This window comes from Aythya fuligula, chromosome 2 (assembly GCF_009819795.1).
Source record: "Aythya fuligula isolate bAytFul2 chromosome 2, bAytFul2.pri, whole genome shotgun sequence".
Lineage (NCBI taxonomy): Eukaryota > Metazoa > Chordata > Aves > Anseriformes > Anatidae > Aythya > Aythya fuligula.
In genome coordinates this window covers 26,146,219-26,160,929 of record NC_045560.1, presented here as the reverse complement: position 1 = coordinate 26,160,929, position 14,711 = coordinate 26,146,219, and the positions used below count along the sequence as shown (strand labels likewise).

The window sequence follows — 14,711 nt, the reverse complement described above, 5'->3', positions numbered from 1 at the left end:
CTCTGGTGTAAGCCTTTTTACTCTAGTGAACAGTATGCTCCCAATTGGTCACAGTATGTTTATTTTTTAACATATATAAACATATATACCCTGCAAGGCGTGCACCCCCAAAGCTCTGCAAGAGCAGCCTGCTGCGTGGGGACCCCGGAGGAGAGCAAGGGGAGAAAGATGCTGGTGGGAGTGGGGTCAGCATCACCCTTTGGGGGAAAATGGGAGGTGGGGTCACTTTTGGGGAAAAACTGAGATGTGGAGTCACTTTAGGGGGGAAAATGGGACGTGAGTGCTCAGGGATCCCCGCGAGGACCGAGGGTAGAGGCCCCCCACCCGGGGCAGCGCCGCGCTGCGAGGGGCGGCCCGGGGCGGAGCGGGGCAGCCAGGCCCGGCCCGTCCCGTCCCGGGGCGGAGCAGAGCGGGGCTGGGAGGCGGCCGGGGCTCGGGGCTCGGGGCTTGGGGCTCTGGGCTCGGGGAGCGGCCATGGGGAAGCTGCTGGCGGTGGCTGTTCTCGGGATGGCGGCGGCCCTGGCGGCGGAGCGGCTGCTGGCCTTTCGGTGAGGGCCGGGCGGGGGCGCGGGGGGCGGCCCCGCAGCAGGGGCACCGGGAGCGGGGCTGAAGGGAAGGGAGCCCCCACGATGTTTTCCCCTGGTTTTGACACAGCCCCTGCGTGGGTGAGGTCTCCTCTGACCTCTGCGGACCGCTGTGGTCCTGAGGTTGGAGTTGGGTGGTCTTAGAGGTCCCTTCCAGCCCATTCTGTCTATGCTGCTATGCCCTCCAGCTCTCTGAGCCGTACGCCTGCAGTAATTGCCGCTAATTGCAGAAGGAGGTGAGCACTGCCTGCAGCCAGCCCCCCAAAACTCAGGACCCCCCAGGCACAGGTGTGCGTGCACCTTGCGCTACGTCCACAACTGCTGGCACCGTGCAGTGACCGTGGGGATGCCCCGCTCCCGGCCCCAAGAACAAATGCAATACTGGGAATTGGGTAGAGCCGTCTCTCCTGCTAAAAGCAGGGTCCCCCAGCATCTGTAGCGCTCGGTGGGTTTTCCTGCAAGTGGTGTTTTCAGCCCTAAGACAGGCAGGGAGCTGCGGCTGCTGCTAACGGCGTGCCCTGCAATCGTGGAGGCACAGCCCTCGGAGGAGAGCTGTGGGAATCCCAAATTCCCCTGCTGCCCACCCCCACCCAGAAGGCAGGAATCCAGCAAAGCCTTTTTGCGCTTCGGGTGCCTTGGGTATATTGTGTGTACATGGTGTGACACAAAAATCCCTGAAATGCTCAAAAGATAAGGCTTGGAGAACTGTTACAAGTCCTACAGACCTAATTCTTCCTAAACCGGGTTTGTTTATGCATCTGTTGTGTTGCTGATAGCTGCAGACTGGTCTTGAGTAAGACTCGCGCAGCGGGAAAGAAATTCTTGTGTGTTACTGACTGAACTGACACGGATTCTGCTGTCGACGACTTGGAGTTGCTAATTCTTCCTTGAAGAAAGCCCTTACCAAATTTATAAAACCCGAGCATGATTTATACTGTGTTACTGGTTTCCTCAGAAGAATACACATATATGACATTGGCCATATATACATGAACACAGTGTTCCTATATGTACGTATATACAGGCATATATGGATTTTATATATGTGAACAATATCTATACGACCAGTATCTATTGTTCATATATGTACACAGCGTTATTATTTGATAACACTCCGTGCTGATACAGCCCTCAGCTTGCGTCCTGCTCAACGCAGCAGCATGCTTGCAGGAAGATGCTGGCAGTTTGGAGAGAACTGGGAGCAAAACCAGCAATTGGAGGTGATTTTCAGTCCTGTCAGGAAGAGGAAAGTTCTGGGACTGCTTAGTCGAGAGAAGAGGAGAAGTGAAAGAGAGAGAGGGCTTTGAATATGTAATAGGCTGCTGCCCAAGGAGGGGGAATGCCCACTGTGTGCGTCTCACAAAGCGGGACAGGGGGTGGAGGACTGGAACTGGAACAAGGAGGTGGCTGGGGAGAGGTGCCAAGCACTGGGGTGGCACCAACTGGCAGAACTCCTGCTTTTCTTGAAGCTGCATCCCCCCCCAGTCTGCACGTCCGATGTGTTTTTGGAAGGCCAGCTCGCTATCTAGGCCATCTGGCTTAGTAGCCGGGGCTGCCCGAGCTAGATAAACTGACACATTTTGAAAAAGCCTCTGTGTGTGCTGTAGGCTTGTGACCAGCGTCCTTTCGAATTACTCTCATTCCAGTTCACAAAGTGTTTCCCTGGGAATGCCGTCGGGATATCATCAGCTCTGCCTGGCTGCTGGCTGCGGTCCTGCTGTGCTTTGGGCGCTGCGGGGCTCACAGACCGCTTGGGGAAAACTCTTGCAAATGGGAAAGGGAAAAGTCCTAGGCAAGCAGCAGTGCAAATGATCAGCCCAAGGCAGGGAGGGCTGTGCCGGGGACACCAGGGGCAAATGTAGCTAGATTTTGCTGTGGAATGTTTGCATTCAGAGTGTCCTTTGCTTGCAGCAAGTACATCCTCAACAGGACCGCAGAGTAGGCATGCAAAGAAGGGTGCATTACTAGATGTTAGCCTAAAAGGTTTTTAAGATGAAGGGACAGAGAAATGATTCTTGAGAATCCTACTTCCAACTCCCACTTGTTAGGACATGAGCAGTCCTGCCTTGCAACAGCACTGCTGCTGCTTTTGGATGTAGAATAAGAAATGGAGCGAGTAGCTGCTGGTGGCCTGGCCACCAGACGTAGCTGGAGGTTGGGGTAGAAGGTTGCCCTCTCCTTGTCTGAAACACTGATCCTAACTGCAGGCTGCCGCCGTGCTTAGGTGGCGGAAACCTGAAGAAAGCGTGGCTGACCCTTGAGTTATTTTGTCATTTTAGCTGTGGTGGGTGGCACAAGCTCCTGAAAGCTTGTGAAACTCCTGAAGTGGGTCAAGCTCCTGGAGATACTCCGTTCAGGAGAATCATTTCATCTCTGGATGCCTGTAACCACGGTGGTGGTTTGGAGCAATTGTTGTCAGGTCTGGGTTTTGCTTATTCAGTAATTTACATCTGATTCATCACTGAGATATGGCAGGCAATAAACTAAAGACACACAAGGAGTGTTGCTTTTTTTAGAAGTGGCTGTGTGCTGTCAACCTACCCTTTTCTCTTGCAGGAACAGACTCAATGCTGCACGGGAAATCGACCCCGTAACCCTCCCGAATTGCCAGCTCATAAAAGGGATTGGTATGTATTCAGAAACGCCGAGTCCACTGCTTTTGTCTGGTTTTATTCTGAAGCAGGTTGTGAAAGCCAGCTTCTCAGCCTGATCCTGAAAGTGCATTTGACTTTCAGACACACTTTGCTGCTTGGGCTTTCAAGCTAGGGAGAAGCCACAGGGAGAAAATTATACTGAAAATCTAGTTTGTTTGGCATGCTACTTTTTGTCATCGGTATTTAAAGCTTCTGTTCCTTTTTTTTTTTATTATTTTATTTTTTGGATAACAAGTACCTTGCACACGCGGCTCCGCTGCTAATTCACTGAGTTTATTTGGCATTTGGATGAGGGGGAGCTGGCTGGTGGGGCAGGTGCCTTCAGGTGGCTGTCAGCTGGTGACAGCTTTAAGATGGGCCACGCTGCGAGGGTGGAAGCCTTCAAACAACACCACAGGCATGTGGTGAAGGAGCTGCCCGCCAGCTCCATGCCACCCCCTGGCTCAGCTCCTCGTTTTGGGGACTTTTAGGAGAGGATTGGTACAGCTCAGTGCAAATGGCGGAGCTCAGCGCAGTCACACAAAGTGGCTGTGTGGTTTCAAAGACCAAGGGGTCATATTTGTCATCTTAGTCTGGTTTGTGAAGAGGTTCAACAGAGCAGCTGGAATGTTGACTTTGTCCTTCAGGTCACGTGTTTAACACATGGGAATGCTTCTAACTTTTTTTTCCTTCTCCCTTTTGGACAACCCGAGTATAAAACCGACAGCTTTAAACACGCTGTCCGTCTCCCTTCCCCCCAGATTCTACTTTTTGAACTTAACAGAGCCTAAATGGCTTCTTTTTCCCCCTTCCTTACTATTTTCAGAAATGTCTTATATTCTGTTGAAATTTCCATGTATTTTGCATGGGTAATAAAGTCTTTGGATGAGGCTTTAGAGCCTCACCTTTCAGCTTGCTGAGTCACTGTGTTGATTTCATCAATCTTGCTTCTTCCTCACGTCAGGAACATCTTTGTAAAGTCACATTACTGCAACGAGTGAGTGTATACAGAGTTCCTTTGCCTGGGGTTGCATGCAGAAGAAATACTTAGAAATTGCAATTGAAAAAAACTTTCCAACTCTTCAAGACTGAGCTGTAATTTACTCAAACAAGACTCAGGATAGTGGTTGATTGATGGTGATCTGTATATACATCACTTCTGAGTAATTATTTTAAGTACATCACTATCTCTATTTTACAAGACCTTTGCAAAATGCTCTGTTGAGGAAAGAAATAGAGCTGGAAATCACAGCCATTGTTCAGTTTAATTTCCAAACAATATCTCATTTTTGGTGCCTGACATTTACATGGGGATTAGGTGAATTCTGAGAACCCAGCCCTCCTTGGAGGCTGCAGCAGATCAATTTACAGAGCTCCATTTCTGCTTCTCCCCGGGCTCCTAAAACACCAGCCCTTCACACGGAGCTGTGTGCCACGCCTTGGCTCCACTCTGTCGTTTGCTGCTCTGAGAAAAATCAAAAGACAAAGCTAGCTTGGCAGGTCCGGTATGGTGGAAATAGAAACAACAAAGGGTTGCTGCAGATTCACAGGTTTGCATGTCCATGCAAACATCTTCGGTAATTCATTTCATGTGACTGGGAGGGCTGAATTACTCAGGGACACTGAGGAGCCCTAGCATCAAGATGCTGCACAGGTAGCACTATTCGAACCAGGGCTTTTGCCCAGATCTGTAAGTTTGCTCACGTGGGTGGCTTTGTTTAAGTTGTCTTTGTACCTCTGCATCTTGGTCCTCCCGGGCCTTTTTCCTTTAAAATTCTATGATACATTGAATAAACAGTCTGTCTTTATTTTATTCTTTAAAATAGTCCTCGTGGCCTCTTATTTGGGACATAGGTAATGAGCTGGGTCAGCTCTGAGCAAAACAATTGCCAACTATCCACCCTGTGCATGGAAACAGAGGCATCTGGTGCAGTTTATCTTAATTACTTGAAAAGCGATGTGTCAGTTGTAAGGGAAGCAATGAAAAAATTCTCTAGTGGACCCTTTTATTTCTGCACAACTTCATCCTGCTTTCTCTCTCTTTTTTTAGACTTCGATCTGTTCAGCTTTTCAAATATTGTGCAATCTAAGCAAAGATGCAAACATTGAGCAAAGAAACAAAAAAACAACCTTGTAGCTCATCCTAAATCTCATTCACAAATACGGAGAAAGGGATGGATTTGTTGAATAAACACTGTCTTCTGAATTTTATGGGTGTCTAATCATGTTGCTGGTTTATAGTAAGCTAACCATATGCCCTGAAGTAATTCCTGAAGTTCAAGAAGTGACTGCATAAATTGCTGGAGAAACATGCATTTTGGAAGGATTCCTGGGACGCAGACATGCTAGTCACTTCCTTTGGGACACAACACTCATTTTTTGTTAGATGCCTCAGCAAAACACTGCGTACTGAGATAAAGAACAGAATAAATCGTGCTTCTAGGATAGACAGCAACTTTTCTTGGGATCTTGATTAAAAAAAACCACAAAACCCTACCTATTCCGATATTCTGGTGGACAAGCCCTCGGCGTGGCACTGTTGCCCAGCTGTGTTGCCCAAACTCCATCTGGTTTTGCCACCTAACAAGTCAGTTCCTCTCCCTTCTGCCGCAGGTGCCGGTGAGGGCAGAGCCCTCCCATCACATCCCCCCAGGGCTCCCGCAGCTCCGTCTCCCTCTCCAGCTCCTGCAGGATGCTGCTGAGTGAGCTTTTTCCTGCTTTTCCAACCGTGCTCTCCCTCTGCCACACGCGCCAGGAGCGCAGGAGCGCCCAGAATTTGCTTTGCTCTGCAGTTCCTAGGCGGCAGTGAGTGCTTCTGCAATTTGTAAGCAGCAGGGCAGCGCTCTCGCTTCGCTCCTCTCCCGTCCCGAATTTGTGCTTTTTAACCATCCACTGCCAGTGGGCTCTCTTCTCTCCTTCAGAGGAAGTAAATTACACCTCACACTACTTGCTGGCTCACCAGCGTGGTCTGCCAGCAAATGCTGTCTGTCTAGCTCATGTCACCACGAGCCTCTTGACATTTATCCATGTTATCTTTGCAGCAATCCCAGCAAGTGGGGAATTGCCACCAGCCCCGTTTTATAAATGGGTCCAGGCTTGTGGAGCCCAAGAGCTGGGGCAAAGAAAAGGAGCTTGTTGCTTAAACCAGCACGTCAGTAGAGCTGAAAATTCAGAATTTTAGTTGGGAAATGCAGGCTTTAAACATCTCTGTGCCCGCTGCCTCCAAAGTCCCATTGTGTCACCAACCCTGGTGTCTTGCTCCGCTGCAGGCAGCCCCAGGATGTGCTTTGGGAAGTCACCAGGCTGGGGTGGCCCCGGTGTGCTGGGATAATGTGGGGCAGGGGAGGTGTGATGGTGTGACCCACGGGGTGCTGCTGATTTGGTGGGAGCACTGAAAGGAGGGGATGGCAAACGTGCTCCTGAGTCAGACTAAAGCTCAGCGGAGAGCACTTGATCAAAGCCTGAAATTGCTGTAGTGCTCTTACTGAAGGGCTTTTATTTTATTTTTTTTCTTAGCAGGGAAAAATATTGCAGGGGCTGCAGGAACTGGCGATACTGGAAGCGATTACCCAGTTAAAATATGGTCTGATTATTCAAGTCCTCAGCTGTTAGAGCAGGTTCTCAGCCAGTCGAGAGCTTTAACTAAATATTTGGCTGTTCATCTTAACGAAGGGTCCCAGCCCAGCCCCAAGGATCGGCGTGCACAATTTCCTTTCACCAGAAAGTGTCATTCGTGTGAGCTGGGATTGCGCTAAATGGAAGTTGTGTGGTTTTTTTTCAGCGGAGAATGTTTAGGTTGTTTTATCTCTTTCTTGCAGAAAGGGGCTCGGAAGACATCGACATCCTTCCTAATGGTCTGGCTTTCATCAGCTCCGTAAGTGCCCGCGCTCCCTCTCTGCACAGGGGCTGTCTGCAGAGGGCAGAGGTGAAACCCGCAGCATGGGCTCCTCTTCTGCCCGCCTGGCTGGCTCCTTGGGATCAGCCCGGTCTTGAGTCAGCTTCACCACCCTTTCCTTCTGCTTGAGCAAGTGCATTTCTCAACACAGAAGTGCTGGTGGCGGCTCTCACACGTGTATCCCACTGCACTTGTGTAACCTTGAGTTTCTTTCGTGCTGCTTGCTTGAAATGTTGAAATGCCAACCTCCCCCTTGTTGAAAAGGTGTGTCAGCTCCCCGTCATCTTTAAAAAGCCCACACGAAACACAGATTTCGTGTGCTGATTTTGTTGTTCCTGATTGTTTCTTCTGGCCTCTAGGCTATAGTTTCTCAAGCTTTTCTTCGGAATCAGGAGGCCTAGGGATTATTTTCTAAAACAAAAGCCATTTAGTTTTGAATTATGTGCTCTGGGGACATGCAGAGAACAGTATCATTGCAAAATGCGTGGCAGAAATTGTGAGCTGCCACAGCACTGCCACGCACCACGGCTTTAGTTCGTTTCTGCTGGATGCGTTTGGCCGCACTGGGCGCCTCTGTCCCCAGTGCTGTGCTTGGTGCTGGCTGATGGGAACACTTGAGGTCTGGCACAGCCTTTGGGCACCGTGGTGGGGCTGGTTGCACCTCAGTGGTGGCAGGAGGACACAGGGAGCTGGGAGGAGAGGCAGGGGGAAGGCTGTCCCAGCCAGGATGGGTGCCACCACAGTGGTAGAAGCTGGTGCCTTGTCCCCAGCAGCGTGGATCCCTCGGCCCTGTGACTTCAGGGTGCACGGGGGGAGCAGAAGGCAAGGCTGATGCACGCTTGCAAAGCCTGAACAAGGCTGCAGTGTTTTCAGCCTTGCGGTGCTCCTGTTACTTTTCATCCAGAAACAACTTCTTATATTTTGATTTTACAGGGCTTGAAGTACCCAGGACTAAAGAGCTTCGCACCAGACAAACCAGGTGAAATATTTTTGATGGATTTGAATGAAGAGAAGCCCAGAGCAGTTGAACTGAGGATCAGCCGTGGGTTTGACCTGGCGTCGTTTAACCCTCATGGGATCAGCACTTACATAGACAAAGGTAAAGAGAGCTTTAACCTGGTAAGATATTAAATCTCAGCCTAAAGGGCAACAGGAATCCCTCTGGGGTCTTGCATTGGAGTCCCAATAGCCTGCGTGCACTTGGCGGGGGAGAAAAAGGTTTCCAGCCATTTGGTCTTTTTGGGTTCTTTTCTAGAGGTCGGCTGCTGAAGCAACCGCCTTTGCATGTGGTCTCAGCCTGTCTGAGACAGAAAGCTGCCCTGTATATTGAAAGGGAAGAAAGCATGAGAGATGTTTGAAGAGTTGAAAGCCACACAAGGTTTATTTTGCCAGTTTACATCTGTCTCACCCTCGGGTTCAAGGGCTTTCAGGAGACACATGTTTCATGGACTAGCAGTGAGCAGACAAGAGGCAGTGAGTGCTCTCCAGTGACAGGCCGTGGCCACCACTAAAAGATCCTTACACTCTCCATCCTCTCTTTTTCCTCGTCCTTTCACTGAGGCTTTTAGCAAGGCAATAATAGTCCAGCAAATGCTAAGAGAAAGAGACTCATTCCTGCAGCTTCACCTGCATCCAAAGGCAGGTACCCTTTTAGAGAAGCGCTACTGGAGATGTTGGTTGGCAGATAATTTAAGGTCTCACCAGCAGAGACTGCAGCTTTACAGGGATTACAAGAGAAGGCTTGAGGGCAGTTTTCTCAGGGGACATAAATAAACCAAAGTGCCCAAATTTGCTAGGGTTCCAGCCCTCCTTCCCAGCAAGCTGTGGCTATTTCATGTACCCACTCACTGTAGAGCATCAGACTGCAAAACCCAATGGTCTGGGCACAGAGATGGTGCCCTTACTTAATTTCTCCATTGGTAAGAATTGTAAAAATCTAGTTAATATGTCTGTGCTCCACAGGGTGAGCCCAGTCAAAGCGTAGCTGGAGATATGGATCCAGTTGCAGAGGCATCCTGTATTGCTTTGTTACTCGTCATTCTGCTTCTGAAGAGCCAGAGGGGAAAAGCACCAAAACCAAACCCAAAGTGTCCCATGCTAGTGTTGCAGAGATCTAGTGAAATTCATCCTTTCTCCATTTTCTCCTTTTAAGATGACACCGTGTACCTTTTTGTTGTGAATCACCCGCACCAGAAGAGCACAGTAGAAGTGTTTAAATTTGTAGAAGATGACAATTCTCTTGTGCATCTGAAAACCATTCGGCATGACCTTCTGATAAGGTACTGGAGCCAAATAGAGTCTTCCCCAGAAGAACAGTAAAATCCAATGTAGGATGATTTTGGTATTAGAGCCTTATTAATACGAAATATTTTCTCTCTAATCAGCTTTCTGGTTTCTCTTATTGATTACTTCTTATCCTTACCATTATAAACTGTGTTCCTCAGTCTCTTCTATAATGAGATTTTTAATAGTTGTACCACTAAATCACTCGTCAGCTCCACTGCAACTGATGCCAGTGAATTAGTTTGGTTTGGCACTCACTTCATCTCTCATGTAACCCAGTCTCAGCTGATTGCAGATATCAGTCTTCAGATACTTTATTAGTCTGAATTTGCGGTGTTGTAAAAATAAGCATGCTTTTAGCTATTTCTTTTTTCATTTTTGCATGCAGAGTTTTCTTGGTCTGCACTAATGCAAATTGACTGTAAGATAAAGGTAGCCTGAAAGATAAAGTTGTCACAACTCCTACTGTTTTTTTTTCTGGTTTCCAGCTGAATGTAATAAAAAGAGAAAAATTTCGATGGGCTTGTAGGCAGGTAGCCAGATCTCCAGTTTATGTCCTACCATCCTGGTCAGGTTTCAGCACTGCATAGTGCTGGACCTGTTTACCTTTCTCTCTCCCTCTCCCTCTTTTAATTTTCTCATTTTCCCTCTTTTTTTTCTTTCTTTTTTTTTTTTTTTTTTTTTTCAGTGTGAATGATATAGTGGCTATGGGGCCAGACAGCTTCTATGCCACCAACGATCACTACTTCTCCGACTTCATCTTGATGTTCTTGGAGATGTTCTTGGGTTTAACCTGGTCAAACGTTGTTTACTACAGTCCAAAAGAAGTTAAAGAAGTAGCAGCTGACTTTTATTCAGCCAATGGAATTAACATTTCACCTGATAAAAAGTAAGTTTCTCCTTGCCTCAGATTTTGTTCAGTCAGGCACAAGAATCCTGAAATCCTACTCTGGGCACACAGGAGCTCTGTGGTCAGTGGCTAAACCGGCTCATATAAGGCAAGGTGCCACCTGCAAAACATAAGCGATGCAGAGGGTTTGTAGAACAGAAATCTTTAACTGCAGGCAGTGTTTCCTGCTCTGCGTGGTGGTTTGTGTACAACTGGAGCAAAAGCTGTTCCGTTTTAACCAGCTGATACAGAAGGTTGTGCATCTTGCTTGCAAGGATCAATGGGGCAGAATTTCTGAAAGCGAGGAAATGCTCTACAGTCCTCAAGTTTGTACCCCTGTGCTAGCCAGTCGTCTGGCTTAGACAGGTGGCCTTAAATTAAAAAAAAAAATAGATCTGGGGATATGACAAACCAAGGCCTGGTTCAGTGTCATAATGGAAGAATTGGCACAGTGTGAAGCTCCATTAGTGTCTCAGCAGGCTGGCTTTGGTTCAGTGCACTCTGGCCTGCTTGAAATTTCTATTACTATGCGAGGACTGTGAGCTGGCATTCCTTGCAGGAAGAGCCGGGTTTACACGTGAGGAACTGACTGTTCTTGGGGGTCTGCTTACTCGTGCACATTGCTAAGAGGTGCTTTCTTTTGAAGGTACATCTATGTTGCAGATATATTAGATCATAAAGTCCATGTTATGGAAAAGCATGCTAATTGGAATTTAACCCATGTGAAGGTAAGGTGCTGCTGTTCCCCAAAAAGGGCTACGTGCAGGTTTCAGACAGATTAGTCCCCTTGAGGCTTCACCTCTCAGCCTGCTCACGTGTGAAGTTCTGATCTGGAACAGCTCCTGCCGTGGGTTGGTGCCCCACTGCAGAGCTGCAGGTCTTCACCAGCAGGTCCCACCAGCAGCAGAGAGGGATCCTGAGCGCTGCTGGAGCCATGGTGGAAGGCTGCCTCGGGCAGCGTGGGTTAATCCACCAAGCACAGATAAAACCAACATGAGCATGGCTTGAAGGCAGCTGAAGGGGGAAGCCCAGAGCGGCGAGCAGGCTCCCAGCTCGGAGGAGGGGATAAAATACACTGGGTGGGGGGAGATGGCCCTAGGGGAGGAGAGAATGAAAAGAAATCGGGTTATGTGCAATGAGAGTCGTGGATAAGCCTATTGATAATGACTGCAAATAAGACAGGTTTATACTTTGCTTCCAGGACTTCTGATAGATTTACTGTCTCTCTTTTTCTTGCTTTCTCTCTGTTGGTTAGACTCTGCAGCTGGACACGCTCCTCGATAACCTGTCTGTCGACCCTGACACTGGGGACATCTGGACAGGCTGTCATCCCAATGGGATGAAGCTGTTCTACAGTGATCCAGAAAATCTTCCTGCCTCTGAGGTGCCTTTTGGGAGATGTCACTGGTCTCTGGGCTATGTCTGTGCCAGAAAGTGGCATTGTCCAAATCATCCTGGTTTAACTTAACATAGAAACAGTGCCTGGCTGGCCTCTCTGAAGGCAAAGACCATGCTGGCTCCCAGCTGAGAGCTTCTGCCCTCACATGGGAAACCTGAGCAGCACTCGCTCAGTTTACAAAACACCAATTCAGACCCTTTGGAGACAACAGAATAATTTCCACTTAGCAGTTCAGTCCGTCTGGACTCCTTAGGCTGCTTTCTGTGCAGCTGTGGCGGCGCAATCAGGTTTTGATGAACTGTGTTAATTACTGAGCCAGCACCTCTTTGCCAAACGAAAGCACTGACTGAGCGCAGAGCAGGGCCAGAAGCATTCTCTCTGGAACGATTTGTCTGTGCAAGCGCTGCTCATCAGCAGGTGACACTGCAGTCCTCCCTCCCTCTGCACCCAGCGAGGCCCTGCAGCGGGGCATGAGGTGCTGATGGCTGGACGTTTGGTTTTAGAGCTGTCTGAAGCTCCCCGTAAGACACTTGTCAGAATTATCCCATTCGGTAGCAGCAGATTTAGGATAGTGGGCAGGTGTTTACTCTATCTGGAAAAAAAACACAGGGCAAAACTGCTGCAGTACGCAGCAGCTGATCCAGCTAATTCATTTAAATTAAGGTCCCTCTGCCCTTGGGGGGGATTTCCACCCACAGCACTCTCAGTAGACGTCTCCCCCTCCTCCGGCAGGTCCTGCGCATCCAGAACATCCTCTCGGAGGAGCCGGTGGTGACGCGCGTGTATGCGGACGATGGCTCCGTGCTGCAGGGCAGCTCGGTGGCGTCCGTCCATGGTGGAAAGCTGCTCATTGGCACCGTCTTCCACAGAGCCCTGTACTGTGAGCTATAGCTGGTCCCGGGTAAGAGCCGCGGCAGAGGGAAGGATTTTATTTCTTCGTGGACTCACCTAGTTTGTGCTAGATTTCCTAAGGATGAGACTGTTCCAATAAACGTTAACCAGAGCCATGGAAATGCATTGTAGCCTTCCTCTCCAGACTGAGAGATTTACCTAGCGGTAAAGGAAGCGGAACTGAAGGTGAGAAACCAGCTTCTCTTTAGAGTGGAGTGCCTGACGACAGTAACAGAGGGTAAAGCAGAAGTTCGGATGACAAATGACTGAAACCGTCAGACTCCGAATTGTCTGTTGTGACTGGACTTCTGGGTTTTGTCTGAGAAAATTGGTTTTGTTAGTGAGAATTACTAACGACCAGTCTGGTGTGCTTTCTTGGCACTGACCCTGGCCTTTCCTAGGGACTGTGCTAGGGGTTCTTTTTCTAAGCCTTCCTGATCCGGGCTTTCCCTAACACTTCAGAAATCAGTGGAAGGAGAATAAACGATATTTTAGGCTCAATTCTTCCCTCTTCCCCTTTTAAACCATTTCCTAACATTACTTCACTTTCATGAGTCTTAATCCTGCTGAGAAAAGAGGGGGCATCGCTCTGGAGTGGTTTCTTACTGAGCCTTCTGGAGGGGGCTTAAAGAAGGCTGTTTTTTTCTTAAGGAGCAGGAAACCAGTCCCAGAGACCTCCAGTGAAAAGCGCATTAGCTGTTATTGTCTGTCACAGCACAGGGAGCCTTTGAGGGCGCTTTGCCACAGTGACTGGCACCCGGAGTGGCTCCTGCCTGTCCTGTGCTGAGCTCCAGGCGGTGAAGAGCTGATTTCAGTGCATGCTGGGCCCCCATTTCACAGTCACCCATCGGCACTTACCAGCAGCATTGTACTCTGCCATTAAAAGACCTAGCTGGGTTTCCATCCACTGATGTTTTTAGGGTGCTGGTTGTTCATCCTTTTCAATAAACAGAGGTAAGTGTCCTCTGAAGCTGGAAATCACTTCTGTGCTTTGCAGCGCACGCTGCAGGACGCTGGTCCTGCCGAAGCCGCCATCTGAACCACCGCTTGCCTGCCTGCCCCTGAGCGAGCTCTGCTTGCCTTAGCTTGCCTTTGCTCACAGTCTCCTGGCGCACAGACTGTGCCCACGGATCCTCTCCAGCAATGCCCGGCCCTAACCCAGGGAGCCGAGTGCTGCCCAGGGGCTGCTGTCTGCCTGTGGAGGCTTCGGTAAACCAGGGACTCATCCAGCTGCAGCAGGGGTTCAAGTGGTTTGCTCACCACAGCATGCAGACGGCTGATCAAGTGCCCCTCTACCGCACAGAACGGGCCCCAGATGAGGACAGCTTCTGTCTCGCTCTTTGCAGGACTCGGCTTTAGCACCAGCCAGCAGCACCACGTGCTCAGCAATGCCGTTTACCGCAGCTCTGCCTTTGCTGTGCCTTCCTTTGCGATTGCTCTCCCTGCAGGATATTTTCAGTTTCCCTGGGAAGCGGCGTGCTTTCCTGCAGGGACCTGCGGCCCCTTCCAGCGCTGAGGAACACATGGTGTTCCCGAAGCAAAGCAGCAGGACTGATCCGAAGGAAGGGCTCACAATAAAGAGAGGCTGGGCTATTAACTCACTAGTGATTAGCCACCAGCATCCTGAGCTAACTCTAAAATAATTACTTTGTTTGTGTCACTCTTTGTTCTCAAGTTTGAAGCAGTGGTGGTAACAGAGCTGAAACACCGACTAGTCACTGTTTTGGGACTACATTTATGCTAACTCTAACGACCCCAAACCCAACCCTGCAGGCTCAGGCTGCAGGCTCAGGATGCTGCTGAGCAGATGCAAGTTTTGGACTTAGAGCCTCAGTGCTGTAATGCACCTATTTTAACTAAGTTCATCTGGTTCATGGGTTGGGGATGCTTTTATCTTCCTGCAGGTGGTGGCTGTATCAGCAGAAGGAAACATTTGTGATTTAGCCACAGGGAAACCCAGCCTGGGTTAGGAGGCTTCCCATCAGATTAAGGGCTGAGCACTTGGCCTAGATTCAGCCAGATGCAAATCCCAGGGACTGGAGTCACTAGACAGATTGGACAGTCAGTGCCCTCCTAATTTAATGCTTTAATAAAATAGAATAAATAAAATAACAGACTCGTTACCATGTCCAGCAGA

The 14,711-nt window shown here is 49.2% G+C and overlaps 1 protein-coding gene across 1 annotated transcript; it reads left to right on the top strand.

The window, feature by feature from the left end:
* The first annotated feature begins 451 nt into the window (after positions 1 to 451).
* On the top strand, positions 452 to 13,075 carry LOC116485706 (serum paraoxonase/arylesterase 2). Its single transcript, XM_032181205.1, has 9 exons — positions 452 to 548; positions 3,141 to 3,211; positions 7,036 to 7,091; positions 8,046 to 8,211; positions 9,265 to 9,391; positions 10,084 to 10,284; positions 10,931 to 11,012; positions 11,540 to 11,668; positions 12,416 to 13,075. Exons 1-9 carry the CDS (start codon positions 475 to 477, stop codon positions 12,572 to 12,574), a joined length of 1,065 nt encoding a protein of 354 aa, XP_032037096.1. The 5' UTR covers positions 452 to 474; the 3' UTR covers positions 12,575 to 13,075.
* The last annotated feature ends 1,636 nt before the right edge of the window (positions 13,076 to 14,711 follow it).

Coding starts and splice junctions, on each gene's coding strand:
- LOC116485706 (XM_032181205.1), top strand. CDS start 475: ATGGGGAAGCTGCTGGCGGTGGCTGTTCTCGGGATGGCGGCGGCCCTG. Junction 11,013..11,539: donor GGAATTTAACCCATGTGAAG/GTAAGGTGCTGC, acceptor TCTGTTGGTTAG/ACTCTGCAGCTGGACACGCT. Junction 11,669..12,415: donor AAAATCTTCCTGCCTCTGAG/GTGCCTTTTGGG, acceptor CTCCTCCGGCAG/GTCCTGCGCATCCAGAACAT.